At 38.2% G+C, this 23,549-nt stretch overlaps 1 protein-coding gene across 2 annotated transcripts in view; it reads left to right on the forward strand.

The window, feature by feature from the left end:
* LOC111873625 (alpha-1-inhibitor 3) overlaps positions 1–23,549 on the forward strand; it is a 58,598-nt gene that overhangs the window by 4,910 nt on the left and 30,139 nt on the right. The window contains exons 2-15 of one of the 2 annotated variants that reach the window (XM_023868506.2): positions 3,838–3,998; positions 5,432–5,673; positions 6,296–6,412; positions 7,389–7,546; positions 9,182–9,293; positions 10,149–10,382; positions 10,924–11,112; positions 12,596–12,826; positions 14,853–15,161; positions 16,409–16,643; positions 17,545–17,720; positions 19,561–19,624; positions 20,440–20,499; positions 22,303–22,474. In XM_023868506.2, coding sequence (XP_023724274.1) covers positions 3,838–3,998; positions 5,432–5,673; positions 6,296–6,412; positions 7,389–7,546; positions 9,182–9,293; positions 10,149–10,382; positions 10,924–11,112; positions 12,596–12,826; positions 14,853–15,161; positions 16,409–16,643; positions 17,545–17,720; positions 19,561–19,624; positions 20,440–20,499; positions 22,303–22,474 — 2,460 coding nt within the window. The remainder of the gene's footprint in view (positions 1–3,837; positions 3,999–5,431; positions 5,674–6,295; positions 6,413–7,388; positions 7,547–9,181; positions 9,294–10,148; positions 10,383–10,923; positions 11,113–12,595; positions 12,827–14,852; positions 15,162–16,408; positions 16,644–17,544; positions 17,721–19,560; positions 19,625–20,439; positions 20,500–22,302; positions 22,475–23,549) is intronic. The other variant, XM_023868507.2, reaches the window with a different exon arrangement.

Consider the following 23,549-nt stretch of genomic DNA (forward strand, 5'->3'; position numbering starts at 1 on the left):
ACTGCTCCACCGAAAAAATTATTCACACCCCTCCTGTCATGCTGGTGTGGTGGTCCCCAGGTTGTCGACGAAGATAATGCTTCTTCGTCGACTTCACTTTCAGAGCTTCCGTCGTGACCACTGTCAAAATCATCTGTACCGCAGTCCGAATCTGTATCACACAACTGCCTGTCAAGGACATCTTCTTCCAAACGAATTAAGACAATTGAAAGTACGTAGAGACGACTCAGGCCAGAGTGCACCATCTGAACTGCAGAAGGCTATGATGTAACGTCCCAAGAATTTACGAAGTATGCTACAACGAACCGGCAACGTCTGTAATGTGAGAATATGATTAATCAGAAACAAATATGTACGAGTACTTCCCCTCCCACTAACTGATAAGCCAGGAGCCAACATTTATACTGCTGAAACGTATTGTGCACGAGGTATAAGGAGAATTATAGGCAAACGCTCAAAGAAAAAATTTAATCAGTGTAAGAATTTTTACAGATTTTAAAATCTGCCAATTACAATATCTGATTCTGTGTTCTTTCTAGATAAAATAAACGTTAATTTCGTTCGTTTACCACAAGAATTGTATAAGTTACAGCATTTTTAGTAACATCATCACAAATTTAATCCTCCAGAGCGGCGGGCATTTAAATAAACTCCGGCCTGTTACAACTACCACAACTTAAATAGCCCGTCTCATAAAGGTTCGATGCTGCAAGTAACTCAGATTATATGTATAGTGTCGAATCATTGAATGATCGCGGATAATGAATTGCAGAGGATGTGGATAGAAGAGGGCGTTGCCTAATTTAAACAGTATAATTCGGTCTCCCGTTCGAGGTTCGATCCGGGAATCTCCCGAGTCATCATCAGTAATCTGTCAGACGACAGGTCCACAGTCTCTTTCAAAACAATTCCTCCACTTAATGGGATCTAGAGCTTTCTCCTTCAAATTACAGTATCCTCTTCTGTCCCCAAGGTCATCCAGCATCTTCTTACGTCTTCTGCCTCGAGTCAAATATGTTACCACTTGAACCAACCTGATTGGCGCCAGAAGCCAAACAGTTACGTTAAATATTAGAATCGTATGATAACGGAACTTCTAAACGCTTCACCGTAATTATTACGTAGCCAAGCAAGGCGACAGCAGTAGGCCAATCTCAGATGCACAGTACTCGACCAAGAAAGAGATCTGAGGATAGTGAAGCAGCATCTAACCCGTTATATGCTTTACATTAATTGATTCATGCAAATCTCGCGTTTAAATAACTATCTCTATGGAGCTGAGCCCTTCTTGAGAAGCCGCCAGTCGCTCACATACTCAAGAATTCCCCCAAATTTTATAAAACCCAAAGGTTCATTATGGTGTTCCCAAGAGCCCTTCACTGGTGCCTATCCTGAGCCAGATGAATCCATAGTAGCTCAACCTGTTTCTCTATGATCCATTGACCTATATCTAGGTCTTCTTAGTTGTCTCTTTCCTTCTGGATTTCCAACCAAATCCTATATGCATTTCTCTTCTCTCCACATGCTACATGTCTATTTATGATATTGTTGCTATATACCAAGAAGATTTGTTATATATGTTTATATTAAAACACTGGACCTGCATGCGGCTTAACTGGTTGACGTGTAGGAATGGCATGTAACATTGGCCATCAACTGTAATTTCCAGGGTTGGGGAGCCTCAATTTTCGTACTAACATTCACCAATATTCGTTTCACTTATTTGTCCATTTTCAAGAAATAAATGTGCTCCATATGCGCTGCGGGAAAGGGTGTAAATAGTGGATTTTCCGAGCATGAAAATTAAAATCCTTAGTTCAACAGATCTGTGCAGAATTCTGCATAATTTTCGGTTATATTGTCTGATATTTGAAGCCATTAAGACCTTCTGTACATTACATTTATAGATGCGGTGTTATAAACGGCTCAGGTTTAATCACACATCGTTTTTGAGCCGATTGTACTCCCGTATTACGTATATTGTTTGAAACAAATTTTATTCTACCGAAGCGTCCATACCATTTTTCCGTAAATGTTTCGTACCGGAAATTGTCGTGTATGACTACGAAACTTGGTCTCACATTTACCCTTTGCGGCGCCATTTAAATACCACTGAGCTACGTCATTTCAACTCATTCACGGAGCTGAGCCCTTCTTGAGAAGCCGCCAGTTGTCCAGTTACTCCAGAGCTTCCCAGCATTTTATGGAACCCGAAGGTTCATTACCTTGTTCACAAGAGCCCTCCACTGGTCCCTATCCTGAGCCACATCAATCCATTCCATACCATCCCATCCAATCTCTCTAAAATCCATTTTTATATTGTGCACCCACCTACCTCTAGGTCTTCTTAGTGGTTCTTTCCTTCTGACTTTCCCACCAAAATCCTATATGCATTCCACTTAATCCCAATTCGTGCTACATATCCTTCCCATTTGGTCTCCTGTTTATACTTGGCGAAGAGTAGAAGTTACGAAACTCTTCATTTTGCAGTTTTCTCCAAACTCCCGTCACTTTATCCCTCTTTGGTCCAAATGTATTTTCCTAAACACCCTGTTTTGAAACAATCTCAGTCTATGTTCCTCCCTTAACGTCAAAGTCAAAGTTTCACACCCATACAGAACCACAGGTAAAATTACAGTTTTGTATATTCTAATTTTTACTACTGTTATGAACTAGTTTATTTTTTCTTTACAATTTGCATGAAATGGGGGAAAAAAACTTCGCTAAGTGTAACGAAAGTATGGTCCGAAAGATCACAGTTACTGCTGTTTGAATACTGTGGAAAATATTTTTCTCTCGCTGTATTACTGTTGCTAGTGAGAAGTACAGTGAATGCTGCCATTCTGCTCTCTATCATTCGGGACAAGAATATTTTCCATCCTGAAGATGGAGGCAGAACGTTTCCTAAAAAGACTTTGGTACTTACATATCAAACTACATGATATTCATGCTCATGGCTGCGGAAACTTAAAATCTCATGTGCAGCTTTGGAAATTGTGCCTAGGAACTCAGAGAAGGGATTGATATTTGGTGAAAATAAGTTGTTGACAGTGGAAGTGTATGAATTTATAAAGTTTTGCAGAGAGAACTGCACTTTCTCTGTCCCAATCTTCTGCACACTGAATCTGCCTAAAGAATTTAAGGCACCAGAGAATTAAGTTGCACACACTCACTCTCTCAGTCAGCTTTCCTTGTGGGTGACAGACAGTGCCAAACCTACTGCTGAACAAAGCTGTTGCCCACAACCTGTCATGAATTCAATTTGACACGAAGATACCCTGAAACAAAACCGTCTTTCTGTGTACTCCAGATTGCTAAACCCAAAACATAAACTGGCTTATCAGGATTCAGTGGGTGGGAATTGACAGAGACCCATATATGGAAGAGGGTTCCATAAGATCTCTGCATCTTTCCATCCAGTCAGGGGCATAATAGAGAATGGTACAGCAGACAGCCATTTTGACACACTGTCCCAAACATGGAAGAGAGTTCCACTAGAACTCTGATTCTCTTCATTCGGTATTCTTTCATTCATTCATTCATTCATTTATTGTATATTCCATAAATCCATATACATAGATATAGAACCAGTCACATTATTAATTCTTTCAAACATACTTCTTCTGTGGCGTTAATAAACTTCAGATATTGAGTATCATATCAAGCTTTATTTTCTAATAATGAACGATAAAATTAAAATGAACGTTTTCCTCCATCAGATGTAATTCCTACAGAAACTTTCCTGTTTTGCTGTAAGTATATATATACATATCATTTGTAGTTTGGTAGTGAGACTAATATAAGCCAGTTGTTTACACCTTCATCTGTGCATTTCAGAGGTTTCGTCTTCTTGGCTCCAAAACGGTTGCTGGCCGACAGCACTGAGTCGGTGTGTTTATCTCTCCACAATGTGACGGGAACTGCACATGTCAGTGTAGATGTATTGCACCCAGACTCTGATGACAAGATTACATCTACTCAGCATAAATTCAAAAATGGTAAATCTGTATACTATTTATGGATTGGAATAAGAATACATGTACTAATATTCTATATCACTTTCTATGTCAGCAGTTCTAGCTAGTGTTCTAGTGTTTAAAAATTGTTTACCTTGGACTCAGTACAACCCAGGAAATATATCACGGATTCTGGATCATAATAGATAATAAAATACGTATAAGACAAATTAGGGAGAGACATGAGAAAGATGGGCAAGTGAACTACAAATTGAATAATACTATTTAGACTAGCAACTTTGGAATGTATTTTATAGGATTTCGACAGGAATTAGTATATTAGATTTTAAGGGTTCTGATGATGATGTATACACTCAAAATTACTTGGTTTTTGGTATTTGTCCATTGTATGGTATTCTAAAGAACTAGAGAACACCGTGTTTTGGAAACAGGATCTGTTTTCATCCTCAGGTGAGGGGGTGAGAGACACTGACACCTTTGGTTCCATTAGAAAGAGCTAACGTCAATCAGCAGTCTTACAGAGACATCCAGAATGGGCAAATTACTGTTTATAGATGTTCGGTGCTAACAGGGTCAACAGAATATCATCTCGTTGGTCCAAAGATGAGATCCTATTTGCAGTGAATTTATGAAGCTATGAAGGAAGTAGTCGCTTTCAGCATTCTGTGTGAACTGTATGATTCTACGTTATGTACAGTTTTGGTTTTCAGATTATGCATTATATTAATGTCATCCATAAAAATTTACAATGTTCTTTCCATCCCATAAGCCTTACTAAAATGTGTGGAAAGTAAAAGTGCATGATATCAAGAAGATTATTCTGGGACATGATGCTGTGTATTCTGATAGATCATTACCAGTGCTTTGGAGGAACCTGCTGCCTTCCCTCAAAGTGGAAGAGCAAAGTTAGCATGGGAAGTGGGATGTGGATACAAGAAGAGGGGAAATAAGGACAGAGGTCCTGAGTGGGGGAGAGTGAATAGGAGAAAATACAAACCACTGACAAGGGCTGATTCAAAGGACACAGTAAGGGAGGAAAATGAAGAAGCAGAAAACAGGGACAGAAGAAAGAAAGAGTGAACTAAACGAATTGGGTGAAGATAAGGGAAAAAGGAAGAAGACATTGGTAAGGACAGTGTTGATGACCTGAAAAAGGAATTGTTAGTCTTGCTAATGGCCTGCTTTTGGAATTAAGAGGAACTGAGTAAGGAAACAGTGGCCCCTTTTATGGTGCTTCCCTCTCCCAACATTAATATCAGTCTTTGCATTGCTCAGCTTACTCAGCTACCCTGTAGATGGAGGCAGAAGATTCTTCCAAAATGTTGTTAATGATTACCCAGACTGCAGTGAGTCACAGCTCAGCAGCTGTGGGAACCTGAAGACTCACTGCAGGCTATCATGTTTTTAGTCAAGGATCCAGATTCAGTCTTTTGACTTTTGGCTGATACTTCCAGGAGTGGGAGGTTGTCTGGCATTGTTTGTTCCACCTGTGCAACTGTCACGGGCTCGTCTCCACCTAAAGGTGCGATTTGATGAACACTATGACTACAACATCAACAGTGTGAAAGAGGTGCACATCCAGCATGACCCATACATTGTTCTGATACAGACAGACAAGCCAGTTTACAAGCCTGGACAAGAGGTCAAATTCAGGATCCTTACACTCACACATGACTTGATGCCTGTCGCTGGCACAGTAAGTAAAACCACCGAGATGAATAGGGTGTTAATATCTGTAAGTTACTTTGATGTAAACAAAGTGATCTAACCAGTTCCTCTGCCACCAAACTGTTTGAAAACATTCAGCACTTCACTCCAGTTATTTATTTTCATATTGAAATTGCATGGTGACAGAAGAATTAATGCTGGTGTATGAAAAGAATGTGGTCATTTCCCAGTACTTTCCTTGTTTTTCAGGGTCTTTCTTATGTCTCATATAAGACCCTAGCAGAATTATTGATTATTAGAATTAATATGGAGTTAATTATTTTCATAGTAAGCTAGTGGGATTGTCAGGCACACTATTGGTATTTTCTATTTTGAATTCCTTGAATTATTGTGACACGTTATTTTTAGACATTTAAAGGTTTATTGGTGTAATTTTGCTACAGCATACGTCTCATTGATGTATATTTCAAATTAGCATACATGTTATTAATCTTTGAATTGTTTATTCAGTGGGGAACTTCATGATGTGTTCACTTCATCATAAATTAGAATTATTAAAGCAAGACGGATATGATGGCTGGGACACCTAATATGTACAGGAGAGATGACACTGCATGCTGACGGGTTAATGTGGGATCTCTTATTTTCAGATCAGTAGAGTATGGATTGAGAGTCCATCTCAAGTTCGCTTGGCACAGTGGTTAGATGTGAGTACAGAACAAGGACTGGTGCAACTCAGCTTCCAGCTCTCGCATGAACCACCTCAGGTAATAAAAAAGATTAGCATCAGACTTTTTACATGTATGTAGTTTTTATCATCTACATCCACAGTATGTATTTACAATTCATTTTGGTAGTTTAGGTTCCACTTCACACATCAAAAACCATTTTACATATTACTAATTGGTAAGAACTTTAGTCACTGAACATATTGTTCATAATGAATTTTTTACTGTTATCAGCTGTTGTGTAGTCATTATACTGGCTAATTTTCTGTCATCAGTAATATTGCTCGATTATTATGTCATGGCACAGATCTGCGTGAAAGAGGGAGTGAAGGGGGAACATGACAGCAGGATGAGTGAGCCTGTTTCGAGCCACTCCGACACAGAAATCAACTGCCAACAGGGAACTGAACTGTCTACCTCTCATACCTGCTGTAAGAGAATACTGACTCACTCATTCTATACATACACGAAAATTGTCTTCTGTGCATGTGCCATCACATTGTAATCGAGCTCTATCAACATACAGTCATGCAGATTTCTGAAGTGGGGGTGGCACTAGCTTCATATAATGTAATGTGCTGATAACTTTGTGTAATAGTAGACATTTGAAAAATACACAGTCTGTTGAAACTTCTTCATTTTTTTCTTTTTGGTCCATTTGAATGTAAATGGCAATATACAGCCATTTGAATTCTGGGTTCACATTTCATTTTGATAGCAGTAACTAACAAATCATTGGAATAAGGTCTGTTAAATTTTGTAAGGGATACAACTCAAGAACATACTTTCACATTATGTGTGAAACGTTTGTGTATGTTAAAAATTGTTATTACACTGGTGCAAAACTTTACTATCATATTTAATAAATTTAATGTAATGCTAATCTGAATTTTGCTTAAATGAATGAGTAACTGTATAATTATTAGGTTAAGTTTTTGTAGGTATCACCATATTAAATGAAACCCTTGAAGTAAAGGTGTCATAAATTCTTTCCAAAACTTGCTGTTTTTTCTAGGGTCTATGGGAGATTAAGGTCGAACGAAATAAATCTCACACTCATGTTCAGAAATTTGAAGTTCGTGAATATGTTCTTCCGAGGTTTGAAGTCACCATAAAGGCTCCTGAATATATCTTGGCTGATGCAGGATACCTCAACTGGAACATATGTGCCAAGTAAGGGGGGAGATGGGTGAATGGGTCTATACTGAGACCAGAGAAAGTTGTCACATGAATTGACCACCTCTTTATCACCCTTGAGGAGTTATACATCCTCCTTCAACATATTTCCCTGTATTCTCATCCAGTCACCGAGCCTAGCCACTCTGTCCACATGAATGTCGGTAAAGATGATCTTCACCAGTGACAGACATTTTGGGCTGGTTTATATGAGACAGAAGGGGCTGGGGGGGAATACAGCAGTAGGACTTCTTACCTTGGCCTCAGTATAGTTCAGTGGTTCTCAGGTTTGGCCACTGACTATTTTCATGAAAATACAAATATGCAGACCTAACTTTTTAGTCAAGTTTAATGCAATTCTGGGAGAGTTTCTTACATTCTTTTTCTGCCTTTGTTTATTTCCATTCGTGCTTTGAATAAACTCGATTTTTGAATATGTTTAACACGTCTCATGTTTGAAGGTAATTACATACTTTGAACATTCAGAGTAGAAAGTTATTTGAAACTGAATGTGGCCAGAGAACGTTATGTTTGTGAATGCAATTGGGAAAGCTGTTTCTCAAGAACTGCTGGCCAGTCTAAATCTGTAAGATTTTGGGTTCACACAGAAGTGAGCATGAAGATTACAGTCGTCTGGGATGTACGTACTGCCTAGGCCTTGCTGACTGCTGCTTGGCTTACACTTTGACACTGAAGGTGGTAGCGGTATGTTATTGTGCAACATCAGCGAACTTCTACCACACTAAGCGACATTACATCCCAGAAGATAGTGCTTTTCATAGAATAGCTCGATAGCTGCCAAACATTTGATAATCATGTGGGCATTCATGTGAATTCATGGTCAATTTTGCTGAGTTTGGACAAGGTGTTATTAATGACCCACAGTTACCTTTACATAAAATGTATTCAAATTTAAGCCAGAAAATGGACAAGATTTCTTGAAATATATCAATACATTTCTTATTTGCTTGGAGGTTTGTTTTTAAATTGAAGTACACATTCAGAATTAACTTGACTTGTCATATATCATGTACAATGATCTACAGTGACGAAATAAATCAATCAATCAATCAATCATTTTAAAGTAATACTTCACATTCTGTTGACCTAAGAATTTGTTTGCCACTACTTGAAATAAATATGATGGACATTGTTATCAGTATTTGTAAGAAATTCACACTAACCTGGACATTTCAAGAGGAAAATTATTGTAATTTTAACATTAAACTCAACTTGAAATATTTGTTTTCCAGTATGGTATTTTTATACATTGTTCAAACTGCTCTCAGTTTGGCCAGTATTGTTTATTTAGTTTGCATAGCAAAGCTTTCGGTAATGCAGAGTATATACCATGAAATGATTAGACAGAAATGTGTACAAAGTGGTAAGAAGTTGGAAGGCAGAAGGTGTGGCATAATTTGGAGCACATTCTTGAAGGAGTTAATGAAAACGTTAGCCAGGATAGACATATTCTGGACGAGATTTGAACCAAACACAACTCTAATACAAATCAGTGATGTTACCACTTGAGCCATTCTGCTTGTTGGTACAGTATTTTTATATAAAATATGTGTGAAAATTAATTTTGATAATTGCTGTCATGTGTACTCTAATATGTCAGTGGGTCTGTAGGTATACTTATGGACAGCCAGTAAAAGGACAGCTGCACATTAAGGCTATTCCACAAACTCCAACATGGCGCCAGAGGAAAACAAAACCACCAGAGATAAACGTGATGACTCAGGTAAGGTATACTTTCTACTGTGAATAATAGTGAGTGTCCATTCTTAGCGCCACTGTGTCCTACTTTTCTGCCCACAACCCCTACCATCAGGACCACTTTTTTCCATGCTCAACTTACTGTTCTACCCCAATATGGAGGAAGGAAGTTCCTGTGAAAGGTTAGGTAATGAGCTACCAGACTGCATGGGGGGAGCTGGGATAAGTCAGTCTCTATAGTGACTGGCTATGAGCTGGATGGCCAGATTTTGATCCCTGGTGGTGCAAAGTTTTTCTCTTCTCCACAATATACAGATTGGCTCTGGGGCCCACCCATCCTCCTATTCAGTGAATGCCAGGGCCGTTTTCCCTGGAGGTAAAGTGGCAGGGGCATGAAGCTGACCACTCACTTCCGTCTAGTGCCGAGTTAAAAAATGGTGGAGCTGTACTTCCACCCCACCATATGTCTTCATGGCATGGTGCTTATTTAATTAAACAAAGGGGCAAATTTACCTTACCTTTATGTAATATTAAGGGCTTTGCTTCATATACTCACAATCCAATCATAAAACCTAATATTGAAAAAAATATGAAACACAGGTATCTGGAAGCTCTTGTAAATAAACATGTTTAAAAATTGCAACAATTGATGACTGAGGTTAGTGTTGGCAGATCTACATATGAGATTGAGTACCATCTACTGGCAGTGCTTGCTAATATCTGTCGGCATACTGTGTTGGTATAGTTTTGCGCAGCATTATAACAATTTTGTTTTCACAGAGTGAAAATATGTTTGCTTCTGTGTTGCATTATGATAACCCAGCACCTCTAGAATCATGACTGTTGTGCAACATAGCTCTGTTGGATGTCTGTGTTTCAGCTGAACAGGACTGATGGCTGTTACACATTCAGTATCACAGGAACAGAGCTGGGTTTGCACGACTGGGATATTGCCCCCAACAGCATCGTTGTATCTGCATTCGTGACTGAACGAGGCACAGATAACATTCAGAATGTGACTTCAGTCACTTCTGTGATCCACCAAGCACTGAAACTAGAGTTCCTGCCTCATAGCTCCCAGTACTTCAAGCCAGGACTGCCATATAAGGGAAAGGTTTGTATAGGAATAGGGAATGTTCTTTAATTTTGAAAAAAGAATCCTTAATTCTGGGGAAGGGGCATAGTGGTTGTTGTTCTGTTATGTCCTTTGCAGGTAATGCTTAAAATGAAAGCATAGGTTGGTCCTGGTATGCTTTCTCCAGAATTAATTAAAGCCTACACTAAAAGTTGTCACTAGAGTTTGCTTTTGGCTTATAACAATGTAATAGAACCCTTGCACTTAAGTCTTGAATATACAAAATGAAAAATATGGCTAAGAAAAAGTGTTAATCATATGGACTACTAAATCCTACCAAACTCTATGATGTCACATCCTAGAAGATAGTGATGTTCATTAATTTCCCATGTGTTATTCTAATTTTTAGTTTAGTTTGTATATTAATAGAATACATACTAATACAGAATGAAGCTTTTCAATGTGTGCAGTTTAGTGTCTTAGCAGAATTACATTCCTGTAAAACAGAACTTGACATGGTAATCCATAATAAGAAGATTGAATGACAAGAAAAACGGTGGGATATAATGTTTAATTGCAGGTTAAAGTACTCAAGCAAGACAATACTCCTGCAATTGGAGAAGTGTTACAGCTTTGCCTCAAGGTGCGAGGAAAAGGAGAGTGGAGTCGTACACTTGTTATGTGCAAGAACTTCACGTCAGATGTTGAAGGGTTTGTTCAGTTCCTGGTTCCACCACAGCATCACAATGTTGTGCTTCTCTCTTTTGTGGTAAGCCACACACTTTCATGAATTTAGAATATCATATATTGATCAATTGGTTATTTTATGATGCTGTTACCTGTCCATGAGGTGTATCAGTAGTTATTTATACTTGGGTATATCAGGTAATGTGAATGATGCAATTTGGATAGGGAAGAGTACTTGGTGAGATGACTTCTTACTGAAATATTTTATGGTACATTCAAAATATCTGACACTATCATCATTACTGTATTTTAAATACAGTATTTCTTAGAGTTCAACATCGTAGGCTTGTGGGATTGTCGATGTTCTAAAAGACAACCACATAAAACTGTAACAATTGTATATATTAAATTGTATAAATTTAATGTACAGAATAGCTGCGAAGCTATGTGGAATGTCAATGTTCAAAAGTTGGCTGGTCCTCAAAAGGACAGTTTGTTCCACCATGAGTGCGCTGGGAGAATTTGCTCCTTTGTAGTAGACCAAGTCTTTACGGCTGTTCATCTGGTTTGTCTGGCCGGTGATTTGGTGCTGTGTGCGCTGGTAGGAACAGCTACCTATGGTGCAGAAGATGACAGCCGTTGTCTCGGCTTGGTTGCTGGAGAGCTGCGGCAGCTATGTTAGCTGTCTGGTAGCAGAGCGTGGTTGCTGGAGAGTTGCGGCAGCTACGATAGCTGTCTGGTAGCAGAGCGCGGTTGCTGGGAAGTTGCGGCAGCTGTCTTTGGCGCAATGAAGACCTGATGACTCTGATGACTGAATGCGATCACTGATGATTGCGAGCTTTGGGGTCCTCCTTTTTTAATATGCTTCCTGTGGGAGGAGCTTAAACTTGCAATTGTGATTGTGGGTGCTGATTGGCTAGCGCGCGCTATGATGTAAAGATGGGCTGGACAGCGAGTGCTGTATAAATACGAGCATTGGCAGCAATGTGATATTGACTAGGTGTTGAGTGCTGTCTGTTAGACCGGCGAAACCGCGTGTTAGTATGTGGGATGTTCCCACAGACTGTTACAGAATTTTGAAAATGAAAACTGCTGCAGACTGGTTCCTGTTACTTAAAACTGTTGTCAACTTTATGTTTTACTTTTGTTAGTTAACTTATTTTGTGGTGGAATTTGACAAAAAGGGAACTATACTCGTATATCAGATGAGAAATGTCACAATTTAAGAATGATTTTCAGTAGTACTTTCATAATTTAAAACATTTTCTGGTCCAAATATATATGTAAGAAAAGAATTTTATGAAAGAACAGGACAAAATCAATTAATCATTTAAAGATAGTATTTGTTTTGGTTTTGCAATCATGAAGAAAGTTAGAGAAATTAACTTCGCAATTGTGAAGTGGATTTAGGTGGTTCAGGATAAGTTTCAGTGTTGGGCTTTTGTGTTCATGGTATGAAGCATTTTGGTTTTTTAAAAGTCAGGAAATTCTTGGAAAGAAAAGATCCTGCATTGTACCGATAAAAACTTTCTTTTCTTAAATCTTACACTTGTACTTTCTTGCAGGCTACAGCAGTAGGATATCAAACCAAGTATTACTCACCAGACAAGAGATGGCGTGTGTTTATGGACCAACCGTCTGCTTTCTTTGATGTTCACACATGGTTTTCTCCAACAGACAGTTACATAGAAATAACAGATAAAAATGAGAAGACGCTCAAGTGTGAATCTGATCACAAGTTCGACATTTATTATACAGCACAGCCAAATGTCACTCAGCTCACCTTCCATTACTTGGTGAGCATTATATAAGGAATTGTTGGTAAGAAACTGTTCATTCAAATCTTCGCACTGTGATTTTCCGGGCTAAGTTGCTGTATAATCTGGTATCTGGTTAGAGGGAAAGATACTGCCATTACTTTCTGGGTAGAAATGAAAGTGAGGTAATAGATTTCTCCAAAGCACTGGTACAGAACTGTATGCTGCGGGTTTTGACGCAAATTTGTAAAGTGATGGGACAGGTGTATCAGTGTTGGTGGAGAGTATGTTTGTTGAGAAATAAATGTCTTTTCCAGGTTGAAATATCACGTGTTTTACGTTTTATATCCATCTTTTTTTTTTTTCCTGTGGCGCTACAGCCCCAATTTGGGCCTAGGCCTACCTCCATGAAACTCTCCATTTCACTTCGGTTTACTAGATCTTACACATACGGTAGGACTCCTTGGGCGAGTGATCAGCTTGTCACAATGCCTCTACCTGTAGACAAACACAGAAAAACACACACAAACATCCATGCCCTGAGTGGGATTCGAACCCACGATCCCGGCTTCTGAGTGAGCGAAGACAATGCATGCCTTAGACTGCTTGGCTACCGTGACCGGCTTTATATCCATTAATTATCCTAATTACTGACCCTCCCTCATATTAAGATATGAAGTTATTTTGCAAGCATAACAAATGTAAATATCTTTGAGGTAAAGTATGTCATTTACATATATAGAATATAAAACTTTTCATGATCATACACCACTGTTTTAGTTTTGTACCGGTGGATAAAACATATTCAGTTTCTGGCTGCAATCTTCCCTTTATCATTTCTTGCCAGCTGTTTCCACTCTGCCAGTACCTGGCTGAACCATCTCACTCTGAGTCATCCTATAGATTATCATCAAACCACCTTGATTTATTTGTTTTCTTGTTGCAGTGGACCATACTCAACATTAATTTATTTCCACATGGCAATTAAATTGAATAGCTCGGTTGTTTTATTAAACATGAAACATTATATGAGGCCTAGAAGTTCTTGTAGAGAGGTTTTCAGAGAATTAGGGATACTTATAGTTCCCTGTTTGTTTATATATGCCATGGTCATATTTGTAATTGGAAACGAAAATAATTATCTTACAAATAATAGTGTACATAAAATTAACACTAGAGTACAAAATAGACTACACGTCACATCAGCTAGGCTATCCATTATACAAAAGGGAGTGTATTATACATCCATAAAAATTTTTAATAATTTGCCACATAAATTATATATTTTAAAGGATAGTGTTAATTTATTTAAACGAAAACTAAAAGACTTTCTTATCTTGAAAGCTTTCTATTTTATTGATGAATATATGCAAATACCTAATTGTATTATATTCCTATTGTATCTAGGCTGTGTCTAGTTGGACTCGGTTGCATATCGCAACTACTTTTAATTAATCTGACGAGCTCAATATCCCGCCCAATACGGGCAACAGATCTATGAAGCTATGTGTGTATGTATGACTATACAATTATGAAAAGGAAATATGTGTGAAATGGTCACTTAATGAGCTGAAGTAGAGGTAAGAAAATTTATTAAACTGTGTCTTAGGGAAGCAGGAAGATGCAGATTTGATTTTGTTAATTCAGTGTGAGATCCTAATATTATTTTTATTCTTCAGTCATCAACGCAACAATTGTTTATTAATTTAAAGCACACTACATGTTTCGACCCTCAAAGGGTCATGCTAAGATATTCCCAGTTACACGATTGTTTCGACCCTTTGAGGGTCAAAACACATAGCATGGTTTAAATTAATAAACATTTGTTGCATTTAAGACTGAAATGTAAAATTAATATTATTATTGTATTCATGCAACAGGATGCATACAATAAAAATAATGTGAGATCTATGTGTGATATTTTATGGTGCTGATGACAGATTTCTAGGTTCTGTGCCTGTTCAATATTCGGGAAATATGCTATTCCAGGATGTAAGTGTGTGTATTAAAATGAATTTTAAAGTTTGAACTAACTGGTTACACACCATTTATATTCTCTACTTAGGTGAAGTCTCGAGGTGATCTCATCCAGTTTGGTGAGATCCAGCACCACACACAGAACCAGAAACTGAGGCTGTATGAGGGGTTTGTCAATATTCTCGGAGGGAACGATGATGCAGATAGGAACTCTAGTGAAGAAGCAGAAGATGAGGGGGCAACTGTAGAGAAGAGCGTTGATAAAGTTGCTCTTCATATCAAAATACTCCCCAAGATGTCACCACTGAGTTACCTCTTGGTGTACTATGTCCGGGAAGATGGGGAAACTGTTGCTTCCATGTACACTATTCGAGTGAACAAGTGCTTTGCAAATAAGGTAACAATGATACATTTTTATTTCTAATAGACAATGCAGGTGAATAACAACCATCCTCAAGAATATGGTTTTCTAGGACCTGATGCTATCTAGTTTGGTATACTGGTACCAATATTTCATAGGAACATATTTCTTCCATCTTCAAGGTAAAAGAGGCAATAGAGAAGGTATAACCCAATCCTTGATCTTCAGAATTAGATGGAGATAAGTGATGAGACTTAAGTCTCGTCAGTTTACAGGTGGGGAAAAGCCATGTGGTACCCCTTGATGTTAAACCAGTGGCAAAGAGAACTATCTGTACTTCCAGCAGTTCTTTTACTATACTAACAGAACTATCCTAGCTTCTCTGTTCATGTGGTTTTGCAGAAATTCAGCAACCAAAGTGTAGGTTACACTGATTGCTTTAAAGGACAGATTTTCTTGTGTTGATTTTATATGATGAAAATTCCTTTTGTAAATAGCAGCAGGTTTGTGCATCTGTGGGTTATTTGTAGATGGCGTCCCACATTGGGTGTTGTCTTTTATAGTTGGAAATGCTCCTTTGAAAATGTGGGACAACTTCATAATCATCTCAGTTTTGATGTATGTGTTTAGAGTGAGATATTTCTGTTTTCATGAATGGTTGTATGGGCATATTTATAGTTTTCAAACTATTAGTTAGTTAGTTATTGGAGAGGGTGGGTTTCCCCATGCACTTAGACCAGTATTGGTCCATTGTGCTTCCCTCTATGATATTCTACCAATCTCTATATCCTACCGATATTGGTGCGTACCATCAGTCCCGACTGAGCCAGCGAGTTCGGCTTCCACTAGCTTGGCGGTATCTATAATGCCTCCCCCATCTATCAGAGGTGTTAGAGACTATTCGTTGGGCGGGAAACGTCCTTGAATTTGGCTCAGTGATCTCTTTAGGAGATATGAGGTTCTTTTACGTGCCGTAAAGCTACGACACGGGACCCACGGCTTAAAGTCCCTCCCGGAGGACTTATTCCCTGAATTTTTCCGCCCTTAAAAATTCGACGACCTCCGCCGGGTTTGAACCCGCGTACCACGAGTCACGAGGTGGGAACGTTACCTCTAGACTACGGAGGCCGCTTTTCAAACTATTAAATGTAATGTATAAGTTCTGAATTTGATTCTTTGTTTCATGTGTTAGTAGTCATATATAATTCACATAACTGAGCCAACTTTAACACCATTAATGAACTGTCTGTTGAATCACGTATCATGAATAATGTGTTTTGCAGGTTGTTGCAAAGTTTTCTGAGCACCGTCAGTTCCCAGGGTCAGAAACACTACTGGAGATTTCAGCATCCCCTCACTCACTGTGTGCTGTCTCAGCAGTTGACAAAAGTATAAGTTTCTTGGGAAAGCCTGGCAGCAAACTGGATGTGGATCGAATGTTCCAGGACCTGTCTCGCTTTGCAATTGATGCAAACAGTGCACCATTACAGACTGATCCTTGGGAGTATTGTGCGAAAAGTGAGTTAAGTAATAAGCTTTGTAGCTTTATAGGTTGTCAACCATGTATCTGGATATAAAGTAGCATAAAATCGTTCAGAGCCTTCCATAAAATTCCATATTTATCATCAGTAAATACTGAGCAGTGGTATTGTGTCTGACTTGTATTCTGCCGAGACTCGGTTCACATTTAGATGGCGTACTTGCAGTTAGCAGCAGCTGGGATATCTCAGTCGGTGTAGTGACTACTAGCTGGACAGCCTGGGTTCGATTCCTGACAGTGCAAGATTTTTCTCTTGCCCACAGCATCCAGACCAACCCTGAGGCCACCCAACCTCATATCCAATGGGTACCAGGCGTTCTTTCCCGGGGAAATAAAGCACCAGGGGCATGCAGCTGATCCCTGACCTCCAGCTAGTGCCAAGGTCAAGAAAATTGAAGCTATACATCCACTCCTCTATACGCCTTCATTGCAAAGTGCTTGAATAATTAAGCATAGGGACAGATTTACTTTTTATATGCAGCAGTCATGATTTTACATGTTTCTTCTAATTCATTCTATGTAATAGTTTCTCATGTACAGGCTTTGAAACTGGGGAATCTGGGTTTCATTCCCAGTGGGGGGCAGAGGCTTTTCTCTGCTCCAGTATTCAGACTGCTTCCAGGGTGTACCCACCTTCCTATCTAGTGGATTCCAGTGTGCTTACCCAGCATTTAAAGCTGCTGGGTCATAAACCTGACCACTAACATCCATCTAGTTCTGATGTTATGTGTGCATCTCTGCCCTTACAACCCCATTTTTCTTCCTGGCCTGTCACTTAATTGAGCACATATTTTATGAACTTTAGAAATATGTGGCATCTAATGCTTTTCTTCCACGTTTTTTGAAGAATATTTTGCTAACCAAAGTTCATTTATTTAGAGGCTCAAGGGCGTGAGGATGTGACATCAATGGCTGGAACAGAGGAGGTGAGTCAAAAACCTAGTCGAGGAGTCGTGGTTGAGCCTCCATTCTGGGATTTGCGTCGGAGGAGGAGGAAACGATTCATAGCCACTCAGCCACCTTCGAAGTATGTGGACTCCATTCAAGCATTTGACGTAAGTAAACATGCTCACCATTTTGATGATCTTAAATATGTTGCCTGTGCACCAGATTTACGCTTTTATATTTGGTCCATTTTTGATAACATGTTTATTTACTTAATCTTGCTTTTCTCACAAAGTTTTTGTCAGAATTTCAATTTTATAATTATGTAGTATATTCTTGAGGTCAGTAGAATTGGTAACTTTCAGCCCTTTCCACTGAATTAGTACTGTTTTCTTACAGTGAAAATAGTTTTAGTTGCATCCAGTATGTAGCACCATGATACCATAATTTTATGTAAACATATAATTTTAAACATGAAACATAGTGTATTTCAAAGACAGCCTAATTATGAGAGGTCTGAGGTTCTCATGTAGTTACTGTGAAGATTACTTTCTTCCAAGATGTGACCATCATGTAATTTAGTGGATTGGTACCAGTTTTTCAGAGAAACTACTGTTTCTGTGAATTCTGTTGACTTGTTGAATTCAGTTGGCTTTCTATTTTGAAATTTTTATCTGATTTCAGTCCAGTTTTTAATTAATTTGGTATGTTCTCTTCTCCATTATGGCCTGTTCAAGTTATTTTGCAATTCATCTCATAAATTTAATTTTAGCAGCTTTAGTTCTGCACCAACTGACATAAAATTATCATCAAAAGTAGGACCTGGCCAAGATGAAACCTGGTGACTATATATTTGTCCTTTGCTGTACAGTTATTGGACATCTGACCATTAAATATAGTTTCTGATCCAATACATGGCTACTACCTGAGGTTTGACCACTATCTGCTATTTATACATTAGTATCTGGCCACTCCCTGAGACCTGCTCACTATTTACAATTTCTGTGCTAGTGTGTGGCCACTCCTTGATCCCTGGTCACTGTTTGAAATTTCTGTGCAAGTATCTGGCCACTGTTTTGAAACCTGGTCACTGTTTAGAATTTGTGTGCTAATATTCGTCCACTATTTGAGATGTGGTCAGTATTTACAATTTCTGTGCTAGTATGTGGCCACAGTTTGAGATGTCACCATTTACAATGTGTGTGCTAGTATCTGGCCACTATTTTGGAACTGTTCAGTATTTATAAATTTGTCATCCCAATGTCACATTACTATTTCATATCTTCTGTATTAGAAACTGGTGACTGTGAGATTTGACCACTGTTTACAAGTTATACTGAAGTATCTGATTACTCTGTGAGGCCTGGCCACTGTTTACAATTTCTGCATTATTATCTTGGTTCTTTTGTATTTCAGCATCCTGTTGCAAAACTTTGATTAAAACATCTATGTATGCACAGTCCGTCAATAATGCAAGAATTGTTTATTCACCATTTGACACTTAACACATGTTTCGGCCATAGATAGCCATCTTCGGGTGTCTTAATGTATCGAAACTATTACACTGCTCTAGTGTGTAATGAGGTGGCATAGGATTTTACAAATATAATGAAAAATTTTAATGGATTTTAATTAACTGTTTTTATGCTATTTTTAAGTGGACTGCAGCACACATTAGAGCAGTATAACAGTTCTGATACATTAAGACACCTGAAGATAGCCATCTATGGCCGAAACATGTTGTGTTAAGTGTTAAATGGTGAATAAACAATTGTTGCATTATTGATGGACTGTGCTGTGCATACATAGACGTTTCAATATCTTGGTTCTATTTAAGACCAGTTCACTGTTTTTTTTTTTTTTTTTTNGAGCATCTGGCCAGTAATTGAGACCTGGACACTACTCTCAGTTTCTCTGGAAGTAGTGAAGTACATTTTGAGCTGCTCTACTATTTTAGTTAAAGTGGTTAACCAGAAACTTGCATCCTGTTGTGATACTATTTCTCTGCAGGATTTTGGAGTAGTGGTGATGTCTGATCTCACAGTGGAGACAAGGCCATGTAATACAATGACAGGTAAATGTATGAATCTCATGAATGTACTTTGCATGTAGCTTGCAGTATTATTCCCGTCCCAGTAGAAATATATGGATTATAATTTATGTATATTTTGTTAGTGATAACCTTTCATGCACTGCAATGTCTCATTAGAACATAGTAATGTTGCTTGCTTGTGAAGAGTAGCACTGCCAGTAACATATCATACCATATAGTTTTCAGAGTTCTGTAAATGTTATGTATATTCCAAAATATCTTCTGTTTTGAAAGTAATTTAAGCAATACTCACAAAATTGCTGTGCCATGGATCAAATGTGTTAGGTGTTGGTTTCTTTCCTGAAGGCCCATGTTCAATCCCAAGCCAGTTCATGTGAGATTTTTACTGAACAAAGCAATACAGGGGCAGACAGTTTTCTAAGAACTTTTCTGTGTTTATCCTGCTTGTCATTATTCTACCATTGCTCTGTGTCACCTCTCTTTTTGCTGTCCACTTGGAAAATGTGCACATGCTTATATGCAAGAAAATGTAAATATTCATCAGCTAAAAGGAAATCTGAAATGAGCATTGAGGTATTTAGTTACATAAATAGCTTTGTAGCAGTATATAATGGGGAAAATAGGCTCCCTAGATCTCAGACTCTAGAAAGCTACTTCAGGTCAAGTTTTGTGAGATTCAGTTCAAGATTGTACAGTTTGTAAATACATGGTGTTGTTATTATTAAGAAAGTCATTGATTCCAGTTAAGAGCTTTGCATACTGAGCACATTGCTTCAATATTCCGTCTTTCACATTGTGTTCTTGTATGTTATTATGGATTTATGTCCTTCAAATAGGTCAGCAAGAAGGAATGTTTCTGGAAAGATCATCTATGTTGAAGAGATCAGATGAAGCAGGTGATAGTTTCAATGTACAGAGTTTGGGGTTTTCTTGTATAATGCATGCTGCATACTTTATGTGTGTGAAAGCTGAGAGGCATGCTCTGTGGCTTCAGCATGATTGAAGATATAATTTTGGATAGCTATTTCTTTTGCATGATATCTCATTTATGTATGTCTATGTCATAAAGAGTCTTTATGTTTAATTGTTTGTTGCATCCTGTTGTGTATTTTAATGAATATTAGATTTAATTTTACCGACCACACAACACGTTTTTTATTTACTGTCACACTACATGTTTCGACCTCAAGAGGTCATCCTCAGGTGTACGAACGCAGTTGCACAATCACACGCAATCACATTTCATTCTTCCACTTATTTTTTCATCCTGTATCCTGTTCAGGTCCACGATCAAATTATATGTATTATTACATATTACATAAACATATTATTTGAGCGTGGACCTGAACAGGATACAGGATCAAAAATAAGTGGAAGAACGAAATGTGATTGCGTGTGATTGTGCAACTGCGTTCGTACACCTGAGGATGACCTCTTGAGGTCGAAACATGTAGTGTGACAGTAAATAAAAAACGTGTTGTGTGGTCGGTAAAATTAAATCTAATAGTCTTTATGTTTGCCTTCTCCCTGGTCAGTATTCCTTTCATAATTATGAAATTGACTCTTACTCACAGTCAATTACAATAACTCACAATAAATGACCGCCTAGGACTTGCTCCATTCTGTGTGGCTCCATTGTGGTCTCTCTCTATTCTGATCTGAATGGCCTCTTATGTAGTGTATCAGTGTCCAAGGAAATGTTTTTTGATTACTCGTATCCATGGAAATGTGTTCTGTAACTAGTTAGTTTCCAAGAATCAATCTCTATGGAAACATGTTTGTTAATTTGGTTCCTAGCAATTGGTCTACATGTCACAGTTGGTTGAAATGGATCTATCTTATGGAAATAAGATATGAGGGTGTGAACTTGACTGAGTTCCCTCATGATGGCATCCATCGGTATGCATCTGTGACGTTGGTGCTGAAGCTTGAGGAGCAACTGGAACATTTCATATATGATTTTAGGCATATCTCCATTTATGTTAGATGTTCATGTGTAGCTTCTTTGGGTTTTTCTGAATCAACACTTGAGAACCTTTTGTGTTAATTTGTGTATATGAGAGTGATCATGGTAAAGGTTGTGCGTGTTTGTGTAGGAGCATATGGTTCATTATTTAACACACATCGAGTGTCATAAGATTCAACGAAGTGTTGAGTGACAGAGTAGCTTCTGTAACCTCCTATCTTTTACTATGTATGTGTATATAAATGCTGTGTGATTTCCAATCCAATTCTCCTTAATCACTGCTTATGTGAATTGCAATTTTTTTAAATATAGTATACAGGAAATGTTTGGATGTGATTGAGATGGAGTAAGAAATAGAAGATGTCACATAAAGAGAAACTTTTATAATTATACAGGTACCTACTATTGTTAAAGAAGTCAAATCAAAGAGATTTTATATCTATATTATATTTTAAGAATGAATTTTAATGGCGAAACCTTGTAAGAAGTGGCCACATAGTATATAAAGGATATTGAAGGTTGATATTAAAGTAGGTTTTCAGGATGTTAACTGACTCAAGATCATAATTATTGTGGGCTATCAGCAGTGTTTAGCCTCCCGATGCTGTTACTAAGCAGAATTGCTTATCCACCTCGGCTACTTTTTTATGTTCTTATAATAAATAATTTGTAGCACATTATCAGTCAGTGTAAAAAGCTTTGAACTTTGAAATTCATACTATGTAATTTTCAGAGTCTTCTCCAATACGTGGACTGATGATGCCCAACACACCCCCTCTTGCTTTCCCGCTTGTGGTTAAAGCTGCAACAATGCTTCAGGGCTATATGGAGGATTCGCGCCCTTCGGCAGTGGAGGTGCGCTCATTCTTCCCCGAGACCTGGCTATGGGAGTTGCAGTATACAGGGTGAGTATTTTTAGCTGAAGGATTGAATTAAACGCTAGGCCATAGTGTATCACTTCGTTAGAAGCATAGCCCTGTAAAGGTTTATATAAACCTTTTTTTATAATTCTTTATTCTCTATATTTCAGTGTTTTTCAAACTGGTATGAATCGTACTGGTCAGACTTGATCAGTTGGGTGGAAAATGAAGTCTCAAAAATTTTAATTCATGATTAATCAAAAATTTATTTAATGATTAATTTACAGTGCAACTCCTGTTTAAGGTTTCTTTGGCGGCAATGAATTGGAACACAAAACTAAGGAAAATAAGTGGAAGAAATTTAACACTGAAGTTACTGACCTGGAATCATTGAAAATGCAAACTGGTTGAGGGAGAACCGTAAAATAGTGAATATTACAAGGGGATTCGACTGTGACACTGAAATATATTATTCTCAAAGCCTACTTCATAGAAAAAAGCGAAAATTTCCTTTACTGTGATGTGGCTTTTGGGGGTGGGGGCCAAAATGACTGATGGGTTACAAGGTGGAAAAGGTTGAGAACCACTGCTCTGTTTCATCATCTGACTCTGAAAAGTGTAGTCTTGGTTATATCTTGCTTTTGTCTATATTGTTATGTGTATTAGTGACTTGTATATGGGGTTTGGATTGGCGAATTGATTTATTGGATAGTTACCAGCCATGACAACAATTAATTATAACGCTCTCAGATGCCTATAACCATAAGACAGAAAGTGAAGTCTTCAACACCTGCTTCCTGTGTAACATGATGAATCTTGGAGAGTCTGTAGTCTCTTGAAATCACACTAATTCACTTCTCAGTGATGGCAAGTCGAGTCAAGTCTTATGTTATGACCAACAGCCAGACTGTCTTGAAATAAAGCACCTATCTGGGACTTATGACCAAATTTTTATAACTGTCAGACAATTGCAGGTTTGTTGATTTGGCACGCTGTCTCTGATGATAGGATGGGTCTGTCGTTTACCATTGCTGCTGGTTTTCACCAGCGCAGTCATTCTTGGGTCCAGGTCCCTTGAGACTCACAACCATATTTCATTGTCTCAGATTCGAGACTTCCC

This window comes from Cryptotermes secundus, unplaced genomic scaffold (genome assembly GCF_002891405.2).
Source record: "Cryptotermes secundus unplaced genomic scaffold, Csec_1.0 scaffold644, whole genome shotgun sequence".
NCBI classification, from domain to species: Eukaryota; Metazoa; Arthropoda; class Insecta; order Blattodea; family Kalotermitidae; genus Cryptotermes; species Cryptotermes secundus.